Genomic DNA, 23,974 nt, shown 5'->3' with positions numbered 1-23,974 from the left:
ACGGCAGCACCTTGATATTACAGCCATAAATACAGTAAACTGCAAATTTAAGCCAACGGCTCCTATTGTCTCTGAACATAAAGCTGATCGGTATTTATTTAAAAGGAGAACGAAAAAAAATATTATATATCACCTTGTTTATGGGTCCAGTGTCCCCCCTTCCCCTAATCTGCCTTATTCACTTGGTTAAATACTAAACAAACAAACTAAATCCTCTCTATTTTCTACTGATTAAATATTCTTATGAAATGAGTATTGTCTTCAGAAAACTGGATCAAAGTATTTTCACTCTGAATAACGAAGGACAAGTAACTTGCTTAGCATGTCTTGGAATGGAAGAAACAGAACAAGTACTACAACTTTTCAGTTTTATATATATGAGAAGTTCAAAATAGAAAATGAAAAAGGTGCTTCTGGTCACTCATTCACATTTGTGTGCCATGTGTATACGTATGAATAAGAAACATATTTTCTTCCAGTTTTCTAATTAAAAATATCTCCCATGTTAATAGTATTTCAAAACAAGGAGGGAAAAAAAAAGAAATTGCAGTGAGGTTAATTGGAGGGGAAAAAAACATGGGATTCCTTCTCTGAGGCAGCAAACAGCAGGGAGAATGCCTCACTCTCCTATGGGCATTTTGGGTAAATACCCAGTAAAATTTATCAGAGGGGAAAAAAAATCAAACACAAAGGCAAAAGGACATTGTAATATCACAAAGCATACCACAGCATAAATCACAGCATAATAAGTCAGTTCAAAATGCATTTCACTGGTAGTTTCAAGGCAGGGAAAATACAGTTTCACTTGCAGCAAGAGAGGTCAGGTCTTCCTCTTCTAATGTAAAGTAAGCTCCTTGCTTATATGAAGTATGTTATCTCTGTTCCATATAAGAAAGAAACAATGAAAGAAACAATGAAAGAACAAGAAAAAAAGAAAGAAAGACCTTTAGTAGAAGTTCCCAATACTAAGCTATACATTTGAGGGGTCAAGGCACTAAAAGGAGAATTCAAGGAACAACACACAGGATGAAAACAGGACTCATGCTCGGGATTCTGCAATGCCAAAGTCCCAGCAGATGGAGTGCTATCACAGCCTCAACAGGATTTGGACACCTCTTTCTTGAATTAATCTACAACAAATCTTCAGGCAGAATTCAACAGGTATAACTTTTGCTCCACAAATAGTTCAAAATAGAGAAAAAAAAGGAGACAGTAACATGACTCTAAATCAAGCAAGACAGGTCCAGAAGTCCTCACCAACCTGAATTACAGAACCAGAAGTTTTGTTACAAAGTCCATTTACATTCCTACCCAAACAAGTACATACAAAAACACAGAATAAATTCAAACTTGGATACCTTCTTCTGAAGACCTGTCTATTACAGAATCATTCTCAGAACACCATGGTCAGCAAAAAAGACAGAAGAAACAAGTCTTTCTGTAACATAAATAAAAATCTCCTAGAAATTGAAGGAGTTTTATTTTCTCATCATTGGTGATGGTGCTATTTTTATTTTTAGGTCTCTTGCCTCCAGCTTTTCCTTCCTATTATCACACCAGCATAAGCAGAGTACCTGATGGAAAGCCTCCTTTGAGTGGACACTGCAGATTATGTCCACTTGCCTGCTGCATGGCTGGGGCTGGACACACAACATGTGTGACTAAGCTGGAAGCCAGTGCTGCCACACAGGAACACAGGACAAACGTTCAGCCAGTTCATGATCTGAGAACACTACATAAGAACTAAAACCTCTGCCTATTTGAAATTATTTCAAATTAGTATCTACTTGGGGTTTGAAGGCTTTGAAGACTATGCCAGGATTCCAAGGTAGCTTATCAAGAATAGTACATAACCAGGGCTCTGACATATGTTTAAAAGAAGTCCTTAGAGAGCAAAAAATCCAGCTAATGGCAGAGACACTACTCCAGTAACTATAGTGCTGTCATGACTCGTTACCACAACTGACAACTCCCTAGAAATAAGACCAGGCATTCAGAGAAAACAAGCATTAGGTAAACTAAACGGGTACATTTCCAAGCACATCCAACCTGTGACCTGTAAATTCCTGCTGCTATTCCTGCGGAGAAACAAGTCTCACAGTGATGGTTCCTGATCCTCATTATTTGTATCGTAATACTCCTCAGAGATCCCAAAAGGCATTCACTGGGCAGGTATGGTGCCAGGAGCTGCGCAGACCATAGAAGGCAGTCAGACCCAAAGCGTCCAACAAGCAGTGTGAAGGAAAGACAGGCTGCAAAGAAAAACCCTGCACACAAAAATAAAGTAACTTGCCCAGAGTACACATCAGGCCTATGCAATTTCCTATTAAATTGGGAACTACAACATGAAACATTCTGTAAGGGTGAAAGAATATTAATTTATTCTATATGTTCATTTCCAAAAGCAGCCCAGTTTGATACATGGCCCTTAACAAACCCATGCACTACCATAGCTTATAAAGCTTACCACATATTTTAATAGCAGCAGTGACAGAAAACATTTGTGCTTCAGATCCATTTATTTTGTGTGAACAAAATATATTTTGTTAAGCAGCTTGTTGAGCAATAATAACAAAATTATTAGCCTTTGGCTACTCTTTGATCTGTGATATTATCTTTAGGAGCTTCTAAATAGAAAGGCAGAGGTGGTCTTAAATTCGAGTAAAGTAAAACACCGACAATACAGGAGGTTTGGTTTTGATCTATCTTCGGAACACCAATTTTGAAGTGTATTTCCAACAACTTGAACCAGCATGTCACAGGAATTCCAGTGCTGATCCAGAAGGAGCTGGCCAGGGGGGATTTGCAGCCGAACAGACATTTGTAACTCCAGCTCCTTTGTTACAGCAGTGAAGCATCCCCAGTGGAAAGGGGCAAACACAGACTGTATGAGGTCTGATCTTGATGCCCAGCCCTACATGGAACTCTGGATCAGTCACTGCTGATCTGGGATTACTGGACTGGGCTGGTTTGCAATTCTAGAACCTGCCACTCCTTCTGTCCAAATCAGCATTCAAAAGAAAGGAAACAGGTAAAAGAACAATTTCAAGCCATTATATGAAATTTTTTAACCAGATTTTTCAGAATATCTGAAAGATGCCTTTGTTTTATCTATAAGAATGGGGAAATCTGTCCTGATGCACCATTTCTGTTTCCTTGCATTACTCTGGAATTATTGATTACCCCAAACACACTTACAAGAGCACCTGGCTATTTTCTACCTTAGACAAAACCAGTCACAGAGCAGCCTCTGCAGACGAAGACGAACTGCAGTGTGAAAAGCAACTTGCCTCAATGCTATTTATTTCCTCTTTAAACTTTAGAAAAGAACAAAACAAACACATTTGTACAGACTTAGCACAGGAAAAATCATATTAAGTGTCCATAAATGAAGTTTGAGTGTTTGAAGAACACACAACGAAGCACTGAACAGTGTGACAGGGCATACTGGACACTCTCTCTGTCAGGAAGCTGCTGTGGCATGGAGAACTTGTAGCTATAGCTGCACATTTTAAGAAAATGTAAAAACATATAGAAGTGTGTATGTAAAAACATATGGAAATGTAAAGAGACCAACAGTGGGTGAGGGCCAAGAACACATGCATGTTTCTGACAGGTATTTTCTCACAACCTCACAGAGCATCTTAGCTCCTCTAACTCAATTTCTATAAAATGGAATTAGCGTTAGACACCTGTGAGTCAGGTAGCATCACACTAAGAAGATAAGCTGAATTAAGAAAATTACATCTAAATGCTACATATGTGATTATTATGGTACAAATGTTTCAGGTAAATTTGGTTTGCACTTTCCCCAGAAAGACAGAAATGCTACTACACTATTATAAAAAGACAATGTCAGCAAGAATCCATTACAGATTATAAATCACCCTCGTTCCTCGTTACTCTGTTTTTGAGAAATTTTTTACATGCCATTAAAATATTTGCTGAATGCTACTGGAAAGGTAGCCACCTGTAAAATTAAAGGCTAATGCTGCCAGTAACAGTGTTGAAATACCTTCTGTTTAAAAGACAAACCTACTTTGTAATTTTTAACACAAGTATATAAATATTTCTCCACCCACCCTACACAATTTTGTTGGTTACATCACATCCATTTAGACAACAACCATCTATGTCATCACACAGGATGTTAATCTTGGGTGGGGAAGAAAAAAACAATAGTAAATTAACTTTTAAGAAACCAACATTAGACATTTAAGCAGGGTCCTTCATGATGAAAGAACAACAAAGACAAAAAACATTAGGGGACAAGTCAACAAAATAGAAGAAGTTTCAGAAGATCATTTTTCATCTTTTGGTTTGTTTATTGCTTATTTTTTCTCCCCTTGTGGCTTCCACAGGGCCTCTTCAGGGCTCTGGAGAAAATTAAAGAGCCTGGATTAAACGCCCAAAGGACGACTAATGCTAACAATACTAAAAATAACGAGGTTAAGTGGTGTAAAAACTATGGTGACCACACACGGAGAACTGGAGTGGTAAGGTAGAAAAGGAGTTTCATCATTGCTCCCTCGGGACATGCACAGAACATACTAACTGCTTCTAGTTCTCTGGGGTTCCGATTACCATGCCAAACACACCTCCAGAGTTTCCTTATTAGTATAATAAAAAGCCTCTACACATTTGTGTTCTATTCCCAGCCTTGCTATTGACCTTGTGTAGGCCATTTAACCTCCATCTGCCTCAGTTTCTACGTCTGTGAAATAGAAATAATATTATATTGTATCTTTTCTAAAACATTTCAGACTGGCACAATCATAATGTGCAAAGACTGACAGGTTTGAGAATCTATACATGCCTTATATGCACTTACTTAGGTAAGACATTTGCAACAAATAATTTATTCAAATAATGTATTTATACTTTTATTTTTTTTTTGTAGATCATCTATGGAAATAGTTTCAGATTTCTAATTCTCATCAAGGACTCAAATTTCTGCATTGCTTTGACTGGTGCTAAAGTGCTAAAGTACAGGGCATTTCCCTGGTCTCCTTTTAGTCAAGTGCTGCCCTCAAAATCCAGTCACCAGGGTTGAATATTCATTAAGGAAATACAGAAATATCTGTATTTTTAACACTGTCTGTTGTCTTCTAAAGCGTCACAAAAATTAAAATGGGAGTGGCTATACAGAATTCACACAGAAACTGGAGTGAGCATTAAAAACACTTAGAGCCACATTCCTGCAATATAACACAAGTCAGATCAGTAGGGGAAGCAGCTGAAGCAGTTCAAAGTATGAGGATAGCTCTTGGAGTTCCTGGGCTAGGAAATACTCCCTCAAGAAATGAATCACCGTACAAATAAAAAGGGAGCGAATAAAAATGGCAAGATTCTGAGCACTCCCTTCTGAGCACTACATAAGACTGTGTCTCCTCTCTGGGGTGCCCAAAAGTGGACCAAGATCACCGTAAGGTCTGCCCCAGGGCTGTTCAGAGTCGAGGTCAATGAGGAAGGGCCAAGGCTGCCCTGAGCAGGTCCCTCTCCCCACGTGCTCTGCACCCCAGGGTCTCCCAGGAAGCATCCCAGGCACAGGCACAGCTCTGTGCAGGGGAAGGCACTGCTTGATGTGCTGCCCAAGGGGCAGATCCCCCAGCAGCAGCTTTGTCCTTGGTCCCCAGGGATGCCACAGCTCCCCAACTCCTGAGCACCAAGTGCAACGACCACATACAACAACTCACCCCTTACAGTCACCACAGGAAAAAAGCTCACAAAACTGACTCTGATTCTTTCCTTCCTCTATTTCCTCCCTGGTTTTCTTTTACTGCTGCTGCTGTCTGTCTCAGGTGGCCTGGTGTGAAAAAAGCTCTCCTTTTATGATGAAATATGTGGGAGCAGGTGAGGCCCTGACTGCAGAGAACCCAACAAATGGGCACGAGCAGCTCGTGCTCCTATTGACAGGGCTCTCACTGCTAAATGCCATTCTCAGCTATCCCAGCTTTACGAGACACACACACAAGCACTTGCTTTACCCGACACTAAACTCACACCTCGCAAACAAATTATTTAACTGCTCTATCCCCCAAGGAAGACAGAGATCATTTCAAATGCAGCTCCCTGCTCGTCTCTCACATACACGCAACGGCCTGATAGGTTAAATGCTGCCATTTAATTACAGTAATGGAACCTGCTATTTTTTGGTTCCCTTGAATCCTCTCTCGCTCTCTTTTTTAAACACATACAGAGTCATCTTTTAAACATGCATTTTATATCCTGAGTTTAACAGCTGCATTCTCCTGGTTACTTGAAGAGCAGGAGTAATGATATTCTGATATTCTTCTCAGTACCTCTGAGCAACAGTCTTTTAAACACTACATAAAAAACATAAGCTGGGGGATGCTGCAAGCAGGGATCCAGGCTAATTGCAGAGGCCAATCTGCCCCTTCATTTACTTAGTTGTTTATTTTAGTGAATAAAACCAGCTTAATTTCTTCCACCAACCCTCAAAGCAGCTGAGGTTGGAATGGTGGATAAACATGAAAATGCTTTAAGTAATTTTACTGAAAATTCTATACAGTATATCACACTGGCACTGGTTGTATTTATAGATCTATGTCTGGCAGTCAGAATTATCTCAGATCTAACTGTTAATACATCTGCTTCAGTGTCCCCACCTAAAATTCCTCAGTTTCCCACTAAAATGTGGAGTTTGAAAACTGTTTCAAGAATCTAAAGGTCTAATGAAGAAAAAATGTAATCTGAAGTGCTTTAAATTAATATTATAATCTTGCCATTTCATAAAGGGTGTCACAAGCTTTGTCAGCTAATATTTGTAGAGTACTTTGAAGATGCAAAGTGGCATGGAAATATGGGAAATAGGTGTGTTAAATTCTTGAGAATGCTGCATAACACCTTTTTCTCAAGTGAATTCAGGAAGGAGACTGTAGGTGGCCAAAACTCAGAGATTTTTATGGTTAGTTATTATTGAAGAAGGGCATGTAACACAGTGCTACAAGTAACACAACAACTGTTAGTGGATTTTACATTTTATATTGCATAGCAATTAGAAAAAATCCAGAAGAAAAGTGTAGGTACTTCTAAGTCAAAATAAATTCTTACCTATGCTAAGGCCACAACACTCCTAGAAAAAATACTCATATTGTACTCTCCTCAGCTTTATTTGTCCTCTAAATGTGAAATGCTTATTTATTTGTTCCGTGGCAGTTGGCTCACGATCAGCTAGCCAGCCATGCAGGGATATTGCCCATCTTCATTCTCTTGTATGGATATCCACTGGTGTCTCTAAAGGATGGAATCTTAAAAGGTGAGGCAAGGCAGAGACAAAGACAAATTTAATTTTATCACCGTAAAAAGGGACATTTCCACATGGGCGCAAGGACATGAATATCATGTGTATGCAGGGGTGGGGGGATTATAAACGCATTTTTGGCGAAATTCAATAAAGCTGATTCCACTGCATAAGGTCAGCAATTTACTTTTAAAAAATGATATGATTGCAACTTTTAATATAACCCATGTATTTGCTGCAAGATGCTCTAGAAGATTGTGTAATGTAACCACCTGACCTCTCTGCAGGAGCAGAGATCACCCCATTTACCCTTTATTGTCTTGCTAAAAGCAATGCACATTTGCACACTATGACAAAGTCAACAGCTTTTACTTCAGAGCGCCTCAGGTTTCATGAGAATGAATTCTCTGCTCTGCTCCTGAAAAAGTGGAGTCCCCTGGACTAGGCTCCAGGAGAAAGAATAGCAAGGAATGAAACAAAAACTGAATTAACTTCTTAGTAAAGAAAAGAATTATTGCACTCTAAACAAAAATTAAGAGTGTGCAGCAGAAAAGCAAACTGTAGGATTTCATATTCAAGGGGACCCAAGACATAATCTTAAACAGAACAGAAATGTTGTCCAGGAGATCCTAGAGAATTATCTCATACAGGAACTTATTTTACCTTTCCTAGCAGGAAAGTATCATTAGGTCTGAAATGGATTTCAGCAGAACACCACGGATTATCCTCACTACGCTCCTTTTTTTCAGTCTCAAGGCAGAAGGCTGTCTCCTTAGACTTAGAATACCAGGTTCATTCTCAGAGCAGGTCAGAAGCTGAATTCATTTACTTGTTCTGCGAAGACTGTGGGGAAACCCTGGGCTGGATAACCATGAAAAACAAATTCCTTCTGTCACAGAAATATTTTTATACAAACGTACATAGATTTCTTCAACCATCTCAAGGTGAATCTTTCTTCAAAGGTCAAAACTGCAGGGCTGGATTAGGATTGCACGCAATCTGCCTGAGCCTTGACATCCTGACATTCTAAAGTTTGCAGCTTTCCCCTCCCATACACAGCTGATGGAAGTAAACTCCTAATCTCTCTGAAAGTGTGGCTTTTACTACAGTACCTTCAAAAATCACATACAGCAGCACCAAGAACTCTGAAACAAGCATATCAGAGAATTTTATGAACATAGCTAACATAAATCTTACTGAGTCAATAAGGCAAAAGTGGTAATTAACCCCATTTTACAGATGGGCAAGCTGCAAATAAGAAATTTACCCAAAGCCAAGGAAGCAGTCATGTCTCAGATCTCCCATGCCTGCTCTTAGGTTGTAACTACTGAAGTGAATTTCTCTTGGATTTGACATTTACTTTCACTCAAAAACATTATAAATAAATATTTAAATTTACAAGTCAGACTTTGAGGCTGGGTCTTTTTTGCCCATCACTAAGGCTAACCATTTCAGGCCTTGCAATATAATTGACTATTTTAGCATTATCTTCTAGGTAGACTTCAATTCACTCTGCTGTAATCATATTGTTTTTTCAGTACTACCAGGAATGGAAACATTGCTTTGTCAGTAAACAAGGCAGATATGACTCAAAATACACTCAATGAGCAATAGGAGTTAATTTTGCAAAGCCATTTTTAACGGCTCTTTTACATTAAATAGTTACTGTCAGATAGCCAAGTGGAGAGACATCATTAAACCCATGACATTCCAATTATTTCTTAAAATTAAGCTTACAAACAGCATTTTGCAGCATGCACAACTTCCTAAGCATCAAACCAGTCTGTTCCAATTTATCAATAATTTTCAAGCCAAGAAAGGATTGGCTTCCTTTGAACACTGCATCACATGGGCAGTTATGTCAAACCCAATGTCAGGTTTTCTGCCCTCTCATAAACGACTAGTGACTGGGTAAGAGTCAGAGACAAGCAATAAACTGATTTCTCCATGTGTATAGGGACTAAACAGACTCGTTTTTCCAAACTTCCTTGCAAATCTTGAGGAATGATAGTGAAGGGTTTCTTCAACTATATACATTCCAAAACCCTCCAAAGAAGCACCACATCCTTTTCCCAGGATGTCCTAAGGCCAAACAGTTTACCACATTTTGTTAGCACTACTGTACATTCCTTGTCACCAAAGAAGCCAAGAAAATCCGTAAAGTTCATGTAAAGTTCAGACACCACAACCAGTGGCAAAATTGATGGGGGAGAAGAGTCAGCATGATGAATAGGCTGGTACTGAACAGCAGGTGACAGATCCACATGCAAAAGAGTGGCAGGACAGGAAGACATCTCCTTCTCAGCAGATGGATAGTGATTCTCAATCATTTTCAGGAAGAAAAAGGAAGGCAACTAATACAAAACACAGAAAGGTGGAACTAATTTCTGGATCACAAGCATATCTATTCCTCTGCATTATAATACTCCAGGAGTGGAAATCTGTAAGTTGAACATTATCAGCACTGGGCAAACACAGCAGTGCCACAAATGGATGTGATTACCCCTAATGCTGATTTAGATAAGAACTGGTGTGAGTATGTTAGCAATGACAGCTTTCATTCTCTCACTCTTCGTTCTTAAGTTCCCTAATAAGATCTTTGGGAGACAATCACATTTCCCCATTTATGCAGGGCTGTGTAGAGCCAAAGCTTGGATAGGAGGCACCTAAAGAACAAACTGGTTGCATGACAGGTGTAGGACATATTTTTCTTTAACCTAGTAAAATATTACAAGGCACACTAGCTGTCTTGCACAGTCATAAACAGAGGCCCAACCTTCTTTAGTAATTAAATATCCCATGGTGCTTTTCAAGAATCTTAGCAAATTTTTTACTCAGTAATTACATTCTCTATCCCTAAAGCTCCCTCTGCAAGATCACTTAGATAAAGTATTCTTCATTTCCTCTCCTAAAAATCACAAAGTGATGTTGAACAGCTGCTGTTGTCTACCTCAGAGGTGGATGCTTTTTAGTGGGAAGCACAATGAGATCTAGATCAAACCAGGATTCTGATAATGATAGATAACCCTATAAACACTATCCAACATGCTCCATGCAACTAGCTGCAAAATTTCCATACTTAATGGGTGCAATGTGCTCCAAAATCCTGAAATGAAAAGCATCATGAAAATGAGAACGTGCTGACTTCCATGCAACCTCTACAGGCATTTCTGAAAGTCTACACAAGATGTTAGAGTTACTTTACACTACTTGAACACCTGCTGCATTCTTAAATAACCAGAGAGTACCTCCCCTGATTCTATCTATGCTAGTGAACTTTCTCTTGCCATGTGTTGATTTGTACTAGAAGCTTAAAACACGAAGCATATTCTTGTAATAAATTTTGGCTATCAGTATCTGAATTCCAGGTCTTGCTTGTAGTTTTGCAAGTGCAAGTGATGAGTTCTGTGCCAGCATTGGTGCCAGCAGCTAGAGAACAAGTTACCTGAGCTGCAAGGACAAAACAGGACAGGCCTCACTCACACAATCAGTTGTGCAATTGTCTGGCTGGGATAGTGCACCGTTTTTTATAGTAACTAGTATGGGGCTATGTTTTGGATTTGGGCTGAAAGCAGTGAACAGATTTTACCTGTTCCCTTGGTCAGCTGAGGTCAGCTGACTCAACTCTTGTGCACTTCCAGCCTCCTCCCTGCTGGGGTGAGAAGTGGAAAAGGCTTTGGCTCTAGGTGCAAGCACTGCTCAGATATAGCTAAAACACCTCTGTACTACCAACACCATCTTCAGCACAAACCCATCACAGCATCACCCACACCAGCCACTCTGGAGAAGCCAACACCAGCACAAGAGTGAAATAAAGCCTTTACTCCTTTTCTTCACCATCTCTCAATTCCATATCCTGACAGGAAGTTTGAAGAGAAGGACAAGTCACCTAGCATTCCTTGAACAGTCAACACTTCTGGTCTAATCCCACATTTGTGCATCAAACATGGTACTTTCTAGAAAAGAGTAAGGTTTGGAAAGCCAGAGCAGTTTGGCCTAAATAGGTATTTTGACACCATAGGTTACTAACTCTATTTTTCCAGCTGAGTTGGCACTGGACTCCATTGGCTTGCATTGTATTTTTTTTTTTCTCAAGAAAAGCCCTTGCAAAAACTGTTTGAGCATCACTGAGACATGTTAAAGAATTAATTACAAAGTAAAGCTGAAGGAGAAAATTAATTTTGGAAACGCAAGAGGTTACTTTTCCTCCCTTTTCTGGAAGTGGAGGAGGAAAGGCAGTTATTTTCATCTTCATGCTGGGGGCAGGAGCTGGGAGCTGTCCAGTCGATAACCTGGCCATCAGAACAAGGTTTGTAATTAAAAGGTCAGTGACCTGGAAAGCTGGGGCCTCACTCTCAGAGCTTCTCAGTAATGACGGCACTATTAAATTAAGACTGTTATGAAATCAATGCTAAAAAAGCTTTCATGGTAACGAGATTCCATTCAAGGACATGCAAACTGCCTCATGAAATGAACTTAAATTATAAAAAAAAAAGGAGCAATAAAAGAGGGTTAAATTGAAATCTGCTGAAGAATTTGCTTTTTTTAAGCCCTCCAAGAGTGGGCTGTGCCCCCATTCCTCAGGTCCTGAAGGTGATTCACTTGGGTTTCTTTGACAAAGAGGAAAAGACAGGTTCAACTTCCAAGAATGCAGACTACAGAAAGAGGAAGGAAATTAAGTCAGTTTTCTACTGGAGATTCTGGGGCTGACAGCATTTATTTCCAGGGGATCAAGTGCCTTTGAGCTCTGACTGGGAAGGGCATGTAGAATTAAATAATTTTTCCATCTCTTCAGAAATCACCATAGTGTGGCATCTTGACACTGGAAAAATTTTCTGGAACATTGATGGACTGCAGAAAACCTTCTGAGTGGACATTTTCCCAACATAAGTCAACAATTGTATTTTAACTTGCTCTAATGCACCTCTGTTCTTCCATCACTATTATTTCTGAGCTCCTCATATGCTTTCATGAGTTCCCACAGTCCCACTCTGGAAAGGCATTTCTGGAGTCATTCTACAGATGAAGAGAACAAGCAACTAAGAAAACAGTTCTTCATCCAAGATGACACAAGTCTGTAACCTCACAGTTTTCCCCTTCTCTGCCCCAAAAACCCAGCACCCTGAAAACAGTGCTTCCCATGTATAGTGCATTTCCACCCCCTCTCTCTGTCTTGCCAGAACTTAAAGAGATTCAGAGCACACAAAATTAACAAGCCACACGAGTTACCGGATGGGTAACTGAGCAGTGCAGGACATCTGAGGCACAACAGTTAAATGACAGACACATTTCCACAAGGGTTTAAGCCCCACATGCTGTCTAATTACTCCCAAGGCGCCGCTGATTCTGTGGCATGTCATCAGCAGAATCAGCGAGTTGGACAAAAAACAAACAGCATCTTTTTTTTCTTTCTTTTCTTTCAGATACTTTGAGGGGAAACAGCTGTTTTTCCCTTCATCTGAAGAAGTTCATGATAAAAAGGAGGAAATGTCATAAATTACACAAAATGCCAGTGTAAGCTTCAAAGAAAATGATAAATGATTCTAATAACTTCATGTTTCTCATTAATGCCTCTGTATATGGGAGTTTAAAAGTGCTTAAGACAACAGAGAAATCTCATCTGACTTTTGAAAGCCCTTTTACAAATCCAGGATCCCCTCACTCACCAAACTGTCATCAACACTCTATCACCCCATGTGCCAGAGAAAGCAGTTCAGCACCACCTGAACTGCACAGAACCAGGAACACCTGATTTCAGCCTCTACAACTACTGTTTCACCAAATCCAGTCCAGCTGATAATCCTGCAGAAACTTTCATTTCTCATCTCACTGAAATGTACTAAACCAAATCCAGCTCCTATACTAGAAGGAAATAAAATTTGATTGGCCTTTATGAGGAAGGAGATGCTTACAGAAAAAGAAGAAAATACTGTAATTCTAGGCAGAACCACCTCTGTGAGTCTCAGAAGTGAAATTTCTTAAGCCAAGTCAGGCTTGCAGGACCTTTTTCAACTGGCAATGAGGACTCTCTACCAGACAGCCTCAACTGGGAATAAACATTATCACTGGGATGACAGGGACTGTACATCAGAGAATAGGGGGAACAGCCTACCAAACCCTGTAGTCCCTCATCTACTCAGGCCTAAACCAGCCACAACATCTATGTTTCAAGAGCTGACTCCATCTGCTAGACCACAGAGACACCACGCCAGCACTGAACACAGGCCACATTCCATATGGGCTGCTGGGTACAGGCACTACTGGACCCTACTGCTTCCTATCTCCTATGGTTAATTTTAGAAAAAAAAATAATTAGCACAGAGGGAAGGAGGGATAATTAACACACAGGAACAAACAAACAGTTCTACCAAACCATTTCTGCTCTTTAGTAATTATTAGCCAAGTAATTCATAAGAAGTATTAGTCCGGCCACAGTTTCTCTGTGCCTCCATCTCTCCACCCTTCCTCTTCTCCCAGTCAGGGATTTATTAAAATTAAACAGATTAGATGGAGCTCCTGATACGAAAAACTGTTCAGCGAAGCCTGCGGTGGGGAAGTGCAGAGCAAACACCAGAGACATTTGTCTCTAAATTGCTCTAAATACCTTCTGCAAATGAAATTCTAACCCAGCTGTGTTGAGAGAGAAAATGAGGACTAACTGGTCATTGTCAGCACAGAAGAAGATCAGGCAGTTATAATATTGCACGATATACTGGGGGCTAAGGATCTCTCGGCAACAATAGATTTTGTATCAGGTTACCCCGGGTAATCAGCACGGCTTTTAGGCTCAGCTTTCCCTTGCTTCATTGCTTCGATGATAGAGTTGAAATCCCCAAGCTTTTATGATTAATTACTCCCCGTAGGTCCACATATTTCAAGGAAAAACTCATGGCGCACAGCGACCAACAGGCTCCAAATTTTAATGTCATCCTGATGGCAGGGCAGGGCAAGCAACATCCCTACGTGATTGGAATGTCCTCCTAACTGGCACTAGGACAAGCAGCGACAGGATCACACTCAAAATGATGTGCCCGTGAACTGCTTGTCATGACATCACTGCCAAAACATAAGGCTGCCATTCCCTTCTAGGTTCTCCGCTACTCAAGACGAGCAAAGTGCTGCATACACTTGAACTCTCCATCTCATGACTTCAGGTCTCAGACATCTCAATCAGCAGCTCCTAACTCCAAACAGAAAAACGTGTATTTCACAGGCTTCCCCACTTTTCAAAGCTCAAGATCTTTAGCTCTAGAATTTGATGTACCTTGAAGTACTTGAGACTTCAATGTGTATGTGGGTCACTCCCCTCTGAAGTTTGGAATTTGTATTTTCAGTATCATTTCAACACCTTACAGTGTTCCACAACACATGTAATTAACTTCAAGTTAAAACTGTCATTATTTATGTCTTGTGGTAAGCAATGTGGTCCCAGGACTGCAGCAAAATATAGAGTGAACATCACCTGGAATGCACTGCAAGTTGTGGAATAAAAACTTTAGAAATAAAATAGGAACAAAAGATAGCTCCACTATGAGTCAGAAAGTAAAATAAATTCTCTGTAGGCAATGACCAAAGTATGCTGCACCTCACTAAGATGATATAGGATTTGTCAGGATCTGTTCTAGCCCTGCTATAGAAAAGGGCTAAACTCAGTCAGTAGTTTACCATTTCAGTCTGAAAGTCAGGTTGACCCAAAGTTTGACCTTAACCTGACCTTGTTGACTTTTACCAGGTTCTTTGCCTCTCTCTGGCTCTCTTTGGTAACATTTGACCTTTTCACCCAGAGATTGGCCATTCTAATGCTGTGTCAGTAAGGTTTGAACTGACCAGCTAGTCCACAACTATGAACTGTCCTCATTGCAGAAAAGATCTGATAACAGTTAACCAGAAATTTCCCATGTGTCTTTTGTATTCTACAATTCCACATCTGGTGCAAATATTGCACTAGTCAGTTGGGAAGAAAAGAGCCTGATAATTCTTATAAACCACAGATCTTCTTTTGAGACAGACTAATTGCTTTGTCCATAACATCTAATATTCCACAGCAATACGTTTTGACTTTACACTACTTCAAGGTCCCTCATTATCACTGAGATCACAACCTAAAGAGTTCATACCTTTCTTCTTCAGGAATGCTCTTCTGGTTGCAAGAGGACTTTGGCGGACCCGTGGATTCTGTAAAAATTTCACTGCTGTCACAATCTGAGGAAGGTAGGAGGATTGGAGAAAAAGAAGAGAGAAAAGATCAAAGTTAGGTATGGTCAAATCCCTATTTTATATTAAGCACTGTGGACTGCAAGGTAAGACAACACATCCATCACATGAGATGGTCTGGAGACAACACCAACTTCCAGAAATGGCTCAACAAGTATCAGAGTTTGTGGTTTAACTCTAAACAGACAGCACAGTTATGGTCTTTAGCCTAGAAGTTTCTTGTTTAATTACTTTGGGAGCAGCTCTACCTGTACAAAAAACTCCTTTAAGATTATTACGTGTTTCTGTAATTTACATTGTGATCTTCTTACCTATGTTGACTCCTGTAGTTAAAGCTAGCCTTGAGTTAGTGCATGTGATCTGTAACAGTTGGCTTATTGTAAGACTACTCCCCTTCTATCTGACTTAAAGCTCCCTGCAGATTCTAAGAGATTAAGGCCTTTTCTGCCATCATTCTAATTTATTGAAAGCAATAAATAAACCTCAGCTTCTCATGACTAGAGAGTAAGCGACTTCACATGTTTTGGATCACATAATAACAATCAAAAAAGTCACTTGGAATGACACAAATGGGTAGGCAAGTAGTTAAATTTATATTGCACACCAGCAAAAGCCACAGATGACTTCTGTCTACAAACTGACTTCTACATCCTTCTTTGAGGTGACAGAGCACCTAAAACAGAGCATTTATACAAGCAAAGGGTAAAGTCTGGGATAATAGTCATGGCATCAACAACAACAGCACGAGATGTTTACATTTCCGTGTGCCAGTGAAAGGTGTTCAATTTTTTATTCATATGGTAGTTCCATTTCCCACATACTTCCCTATATTGTTATACATGTTATCACATGTTACTGCACCAGTGATTCCCTCCACTTTTATGCAAAAACATCTGTTCTGATTGTGGCATCATGAGGAATAATGTGCTAACAGCACATCCATGTGAACTAGTGGAAGAGATTACTTCCCTTCTCTAGTGCTAAAATTAACCATCCTAATATGCTAGACCCATGTTATTCAGGTCTTTAGGAGTTTACCTTAAAATACAGTTTCTGGAATTCAGTTCCAAAAAGGTTTCCAAAACTTTGACAGCAGAAAAAGAAGGGAAAATACAGCATCACTCCTGAAATCACTAAGTTTCACTTTGTGTTTGAATCAAACACTTGGAATATGCATTTCTGGTCAGAGAGCAAAGTTCTGATGGGTTTAATGGCACTTTCAATGTACTCCTCAGTGCATTCCATCAATGTTTTTTTCTTTTAAATTGCATCTCTTATTTCTTTAAATACATTAATCAGGCTAGTGTAGGCAAAACGGATCCATTGGACAATGCAATAAACATGAATTATCATCTATCCAACATGCATAATGGCTTAAAAATACATAATAGCAGGTGTAGTTTAAATGATTAGTTATTACACCTGTGGTGGGTCTGATTCAATTGGGGAAAATCATCTTTAATAGGTTAAAAGGTTTAGATCACCAGGCTTCCCTTAAAGTGGCTGTAGAGAGGGTATGATGGAGTACGCTGTCATTACTAATTCATTTAAGAAAAACATGGGGGATACAGCAAAGAACAGCATAAACGAGCGAATCCAATTTAAACATCAGGTAAAGCAGAAAACACCTTTTAAAAAAGCATGATAAATGAATTTGGAAGAGAGATGAAATTGACATATTTATTTTAACAGGAATTTGACAAAGTCCCAGCACACTTCAAAGTTGGGAGGATAAAATGAATGGGGTATTTTTAATTCTTGTCATTTTCTTGTTTTCCTGCTTTTTTTCCTTAAGTTCCATTCAGTGATTTTTGAGCCACAAAACAGCAGAGGAAAAAACCACCCCACATAAAGTATACTTTGGCTTCATTTATGTGCACTTGATCTGTCTCCAGCTGAAATGCAGGTGACAGGCAAATCGCAGATTTAAACTGTGCTGATATTGCTGTGCCAGATGCGGAAATATAAAGCGCCCAAACTAATAACTTTAAGATAATATGCTGAATAAGAAAGATGCCCAAATGAGCAGACCGACAGACACGTGAACATATCAAAGCCACTCTCCTTCTAACAATAATTACTTGTTTGTGTATTCAGATACTCCTTAACACTCCCTCCCACATTTAGTGATATAGACACAAACGGCCTGCAGACTTGCAGTTCTGCAAGCTCTTCTATTTAATTATCAATTTTTAAGTATTACAAAACCTGTGAGAAATAAGCAGCATTTTTCATTGTGCTAATTCAACCACGATCATGTGAACATTTCATTGATTTTAACCCTTTATTAAAGCTTATTTTTGCCTTATAAAGATGTAAACATTTTGGTAGTAAATTTCAGTCCAAAATAAACTTCTGTTTTATCTCTCCCCTGCCTTACTTCCTCCAGTATTCACAGCCTTTTTAATCTTAAAACAAAATGAAATTACAAGCAACAACAACTCCATAAAAAGAATCCTGGACATGTATTCCTCCCTCCAGTAATCCCATGTTTCTCATACTGTGTTTGCATTTACCTCTGAACATTCGTTCCTATAGGCTGAGATGAAATGTCTTCATTTTTATAATTTATCTCGTATACACGAGTAACTTACGAAGCAATTTTGGCCATGTCAAAATGCCAATATTTCCAACAAACATACACAAGAATTTCCCTACCTTCTATGGATCATTTTCCTTGCACAAACAAGAGCAACTGCACTCCATAATTTAAACAGAAAAAGGAGGAGGAAGATGAGAAGACTTGCAGTCCTATGTACAGCCAAAAAAATCATGTGGCAAATAGCACTCTGACTCAGCTGCTAACATTGTTCCATACTATTTCTGTAGCATTTGTAACACTTCTCCAAATTTTTATGATATTAGGACACTGCCAAATAATGAGCATTGTATCACTGCGTTGATTCTTAGATTGCCAGCATGCACTGTCGAGCAGACTGGCTTTATCTAATGGATCGGGTAGTTGTAGTAAAGAAAGAAAGTGTATTTGGTTTTTAAAAAGCCAGTCAATCCCATAAACTTGCTTTCCCACTATCACCTCTCCTGCAGCGACAGGATCCACAAAGACATCTTTCTGACTGGGAAGAGATGGGTGGAATCCTGCAGTAGGTCATGTCCTACAGTTTGATTTTCCAATTAAAAGATCAATGTCACTATTCATAGATTATATTTGCAACTGGACAAATGACATAAATTCAGGCCAAATATTCTACTTCAATGTCAAAAATATAAAATAAAGTCTGGAAGTTTATTGCAGATGCTATAGAAGAGCAGAGGGCTGGCAAAATTCTGGGCCAAAGCATAGCACTTGGACATTAACTTAGCAGCCAAGGCCCTTCATTCCGAATTCCCCTCCCTTTTATGTTAATGGGGAAGATAAAGACAGCCTTATTTCTTCTTGTGCTCAAAGCTGCAGGGTTTCCAATAAAGCAATCTAAGCTACTTTATCAGTTGCTTGCATTAAAAAGATAAACCACGAAATTTAAAATACTGTGGCAAATGGCTATTCTCTACCAACTCAAATAAAAACCAAAATAACAGAAATGTAAAAGATCTTTACCAATAAAAGTTACAAAGGATTTGGTAAGAGAGTTCCACATGGAAAACAGACTCAAAAGCCACCAGGAGCGCAGCCTGTAAGAGCTCTAATAGATTTCCTAATACTGGGAACCCTCTGTAGGTTATTACTAAACAGCATTTGTTGATAGACTGAGACTTTGAGATGACCTGTGATGTAAAGGTTGGGTCTGAATTATACGTTGCAAGGGATGGTATTTTGTCTTTCTGAGTGGATCTGTATCTGTTTAAAAGCAACACTTCTTTTCATTAAGGAGAGGCGGCCCAGGCCATGAACTATGCACAGACAGTTTACATTACATGTGCGGAAGCAATCAACACTGGCAATATACATGACGTATGTAAAAGAAGTTGGAATTAATTTTTTCCCAGTGTATTAAAAAATAATAATATGGCAGTATCAACAAACACTCAACCTATTTCAGCCAGAGCAGAAGGCCACAGCTATAGGGCAAATGGAACTGATCAATATATTAGCCTACAGCAACACCCCCTCAGTGTACGGCTGTATGTTTGCAAGGCTTGGAAGATTAAATTGTCTGTGAAAGGTTTCTGCACTCCTACTCTAAAGGAGATACCCAGAATCCTGTTAACAAGCATCAGGATGAAGCCAACTTACGTTTTAACAAGGGCTGGCTTAAAAGCCTGGCACAACGGTGAACAAGAAAACCCCTTGCAACAGAAACGCTGTGTTTTAGTAAGAAATCAGTGCCCTGCCAGGACTAACTTGACAAATATGGTTATCAGTGGCACACGGAAATAGTTGCAAAGCAGCTGTTAATCAGGGAAACACATCATAGAACGCTGATGCCAGCACTCGGGAAAAATGCAAGGGGCTAATTATGAAGCCGTATATCTCAGTAAGGAGGCAGCGCTCGGCGCCCCAGCCACGCTCCCGGGCACCAGCGCTGCTCCCGTTCCGGGACGAGCCCTGTCCGCGCTGTCCTCGCACCGAACACCGCGTTTGTGAGGGGATGGACTGCAGCTCACGCAGGGGAGGAAGGCTCCAAAGCGCCCGGGACTGCACGGAGATCTACCCGAAAACGTACAGAACCCCAGGAACCACTTCGGCTGAGATACAACCTAGAAACCTGCAAAGTTCGGCAATCTCAAAGTTGCATGGAGGAAAGTTTAAAAATGCTGTAACAACAATGGCAAAGCCCTCATGTAAAACAGTGAGGGGGAAAAAATACAGTTGAAAGCAAGGTTCATGGGAGGAAGAAAAGCAGATTAATGGGAACAAAGGCGAGGAAGAAACACACTTTTGAGCCACAACTGAGATGAAGAACCTGGAACTAACAGAATACAGAATAGCAGCCAAGAAAAGAAAAAAACAAAACACCAAACACACACACAAAAAAACCAACTAAAAATAGCCACAAAATAAACACGAAAAAACCAACCAAAAAAAGTAAAATAAAATTAAAAAAAAAAACAAAACAAAACAAAACCAAAAAACACACCAAACCAAGGGAAAAAAAAAAAAAAAAAGAGGAAATCCTAGGTGCTCAGAACTTGGACTATGAGTGACACCTAAGTCAGTGGCACCCATATGAAGGGTGAGGAAACTGGTTATTGCCGTGTCCCTGCCATGGGTCCTGCTCAGCCTGGAGAAAACGAGGTTCAGGGGGAAGCTTTTTGCTCTCTACAACTCTCAGTCAGGAGGTTGTAGCCAGGTGGGATTTGGGTTCTTCTCCCAGAAAACAAGCGACAGGACAAAGTAGAGTCTTAACCTGCATCTGGGGAGGCTCAGCTGGACACCAGCAAGAATTTGCTCACAGGGTGATTGGACATTGGAAGGCGCTGCCCAGAGAGGCGGTCAGGGGAAGCCCGGACGCGGCTCTCAGTGCTCTGGCGTAGCTGACAGGGCAGTGCTGGGTGCCAGGCTGCACTCCATGGGCCCGGAGATCTTTCCGAGCCGACCCTGTGAGGCGAGAGCCCGCGGCCCGGGGCTCCCTCACGGACCCCGGGGCTCCCTCACGGACCCGGGGCTCCCTCACGGCCCCGGGGCTCCCTCACGGCCCCCGGGGCTCCCTCACGGACCCGGGGCTCCCTCACGGCCCCGGGGCTCCCTCACGGCCCCGGAGCTCCCGCACAACCCCAGGGCTCCCTCACGGACCTCGAGGCTCCCTCACGGACCCCGGGGCTCCCTCACGGACCTCGAGGCTCCCTCACGACCTCGGGGCTCCCGCACGACCCTGGGGCTCCCGCACGACCCCGGGGCTCCCTCACGGCCCCCGGGGCTCCCTCACGGCCCCCGGGTCTCCCTCACGGTCCCCGGGGCTCCCTCACGGACCTCGAGGCTCCCTCACAGCCGCGGGGCTCCCTCACGGCCCCGGGGCTCCCTCACGGTCCCGGGGCTCCCTCACGACCTCGGGGCTCCCTCACGGACCTCGAGGCTCCCTCACGGCCCCGGGGCTCCCTCACGGCCCCGGGTCTCCCTCACAACCCCGGGGCTCCCTCACGGACCTCGAGGCTCCCTCACGGACCCCGGGGCTCCCTCACGGACCCCGGGGCTCCCTCACGGCCCCGGGGCTCCCTCACGGACCCCGCGCGCCCCCTGGCGGCGCAGCCGCCGCCGCGCTCCCGCCGTCAGAGCCCCAAATTAAGTGTTTTCACTCAGTGGAAATGAAATGTTTTGCAAGATGAAACAGAAAGAAAATTGAGGTTTTAGGTAATTACTAGTTGGCATTTACATATCACAGGCTGGTTCAACACCTATTCATTTTCCTCTTTTATTTTCAATTTTTTAAAATTGCTCATTAAAACGAACACATGACAGGGACGGGGGGAAAAATTGCTCTTCCTCTTTTCCCGAGGACTACAAAATCCTGATCTACTTTAAATACATTTATCTATAATTATCACATACAAAAAAGCCTTACTTAATTTACATTAATAGGGTGACCAAAAAAAAAAAAATGTTAAGAAAATTATAAAAGCCAGGAAAAAAGCGCATGTGAGCTGTCAGTGTGTTGTGCCTGCGGAGCGCCGGGGCCAGGCTGGAGCGAGCGGCGATGGAGCAGCTGAGATCCCCGGTGTTCTGCCACCCCGGTGCCACCCGTCCGCCCCGCAGCTCAGCTGGCACACCGCGCTCTCGCCTGCCTTCCTCCCCTGCAGCACTCTCCCCTCATCCCTTCTGCTGCTCCCACCACAAAGAAGTGACTCCACGCAGCCCCTGCTTTCAACTTCTTTGTTCAGGAGCTACTCCGCACTTCCTCCAGCTGCTCCTGAAGGCGTGACCTTTCCACCTCCTTCATTCACACGGAATAAGCCTTTCCTCACATAACCTCAGCACTTGCAGGGATCCTGCTCTGCAGCTCCAATCACGCTTACCTGCTCTCAGCTCGGAGTATTCTCCGCTCAGGTTCCCTTTGGTCAATTAAATACATCTGTCCCAGGCAAAGCCCTTCATTTTCCTGCACCCTTCAGCTTCTTTAATTTTAACCTTGTGAAAGTCTCATTTAACCCCACAATACATTTTAGGATACAATTTGTATGAAAAATGCTATATAAAATAAAGTTTTATTGTATCATATGTTAAGGACATAAAACATCCCAGATAGAATTGTACAGGAGCTGACATGATAGACTAATATATTTTAAGGTCTATTGTGTAAATATGTATTTAGGGAATTCTAAAGCATGGTATTATTGACCCAAGTCTCTCTTAAAACACATTGATATATGGAGTAAAAACCCTTATGAAAAGTAGCAACTTCATCTGTGTAGTAGTCACCTTTCAAAGTGAAATATCTGTCATCTTCAGTTTTGTATAATTCAACTGAGAACACAGTGGAGATCTTGACAAAATTCCTGTCTTTTTAAGAGGAATAATATTCAAGCTAAACTTACCGCATAAGTCTAAAAAGAACCAGAAACTCCTACACATACATTAAAAGAAACATACAATAACTATTTTAATTTGCCGAGAAAATGTGCTAGATATGTATTTTTTTACTTCAGAAATACACCTCCAAATGAGACTTCATAACATCAGGCTTAACACAATAAAAACTGTTAAAGGGAAGTGATAGATGCTGGAAAAACATCTTATAAGAAATATGAGCAGAAGAGCAAACTAAATGTATTAAACTGATAATGCAGCCATAATAAATTTAACCAGTGAGCAGCATGAACCTTTTTTCTAGAGTTCAAACATTTTAACTTTTTATTGAAGAGAAATCATCTCACTTTCGGAGGGAAAATAAACTTTAAAAATCCCTTTTTGTACTTGTGCCTAAGCTGGAGTTGCGAGCTCCCTGCAATCGCCAGTACCACCAAAGAAGGAATTGCAGTGAGATGAGCAGGGTGGGGGTGCGGGGGGATATCGCCTGCAATCCAACTGGCAGCAATTATTTGGAGTTGTGTTTACACCAGGAGGGCAGCAGCGCCAGCGCTGAGCCCGGCGGGTGCCCGAGGGTGGCACAGGGGCTGGCTGAGCTGTGTCTCCGCCGCAGGTGACAGAGCTGCTCCCCTGCCAGAGCCACCACAGGGCCACCAAACCGAGCCCACGGCACCCAGGAGAGACCGCAGGCAGGCAAAGCTCAGGGAAGAGAAGCAGCTTTTTATAACTTTCCGTGACAGCACCCGATTTCCTCAGCTTGCTTCTCCCTTCTTGCGGAGGAAGCTTAGGGATCACCGGGCTGTGCTGTAAAATTAATGCTGTTTGAGCTCAGTCGCTCCAAAGGAATGCAGAACCTAGTGTCCAAGATGCTCACCACAGCAGAACTAGGACCAGGCTCTGGCTCCACAACTGAAAAAAATGTGGGATCCAGGTTCCAGGGGAGCAGATGACAGCAGCTCCCAACTCTCACCTTCCTCACTCCTCTCTCTATCCCCCTTGCCATTACTGCAGAGCCAGCTTTCAAAAGAAATCCCTCTCACCCTGCTCCCTTCACATGTGTAGAATGTAAAACC

General features: G+C 41.5%; 1 protein-coding gene across 3 annotated transcripts in view; it reads right to left on the bottom strand.

Moving 5' to 3' along the window:
• The window catches only part of PEX14 (peroxisomal biogenesis factor 14), a 68,316-nt gene that overhangs the window by 20,814 nt on the left and 23,528 nt on the right, over positions 1 to 23,974 (bottom strand). For 2 of the 3 annotated variants that reach the window (XM_021529829.2, XM_021529830.3), the window contains exon 3: positions 15,382 to 15,466. The exons of the other annotated variant lie outside the window; for it this stretch is intronic. In XM_021529829.2, the coding sequence (XP_021385504.2) occupies positions 15,382 to 15,466 (85 nt within the window). The remainder of the gene's footprint in view (positions 1 to 15,381; positions 15,467 to 23,974) is intronic. 3 annotated transcript variants of the gene reach the window in all.

The sequence above is a fragment of the Lonchura striata genome, chromosome 21 (genome assembly GCF_050655825.1).
Source record: "Lonchura striata isolate lonStrDom1 chromosome 21, ASM5065582v1, whole genome shotgun sequence".
Lineage (NCBI taxonomy): Eukaryota > Metazoa > Chordata > Aves > Passeriformes > Estrildidae > Lonchura > Lonchura striata.
The sequence above is the reverse complement of the archived record's forward strand: the minus strand, read 5'-3'. Positions and strand labels throughout refer to the sequence as shown.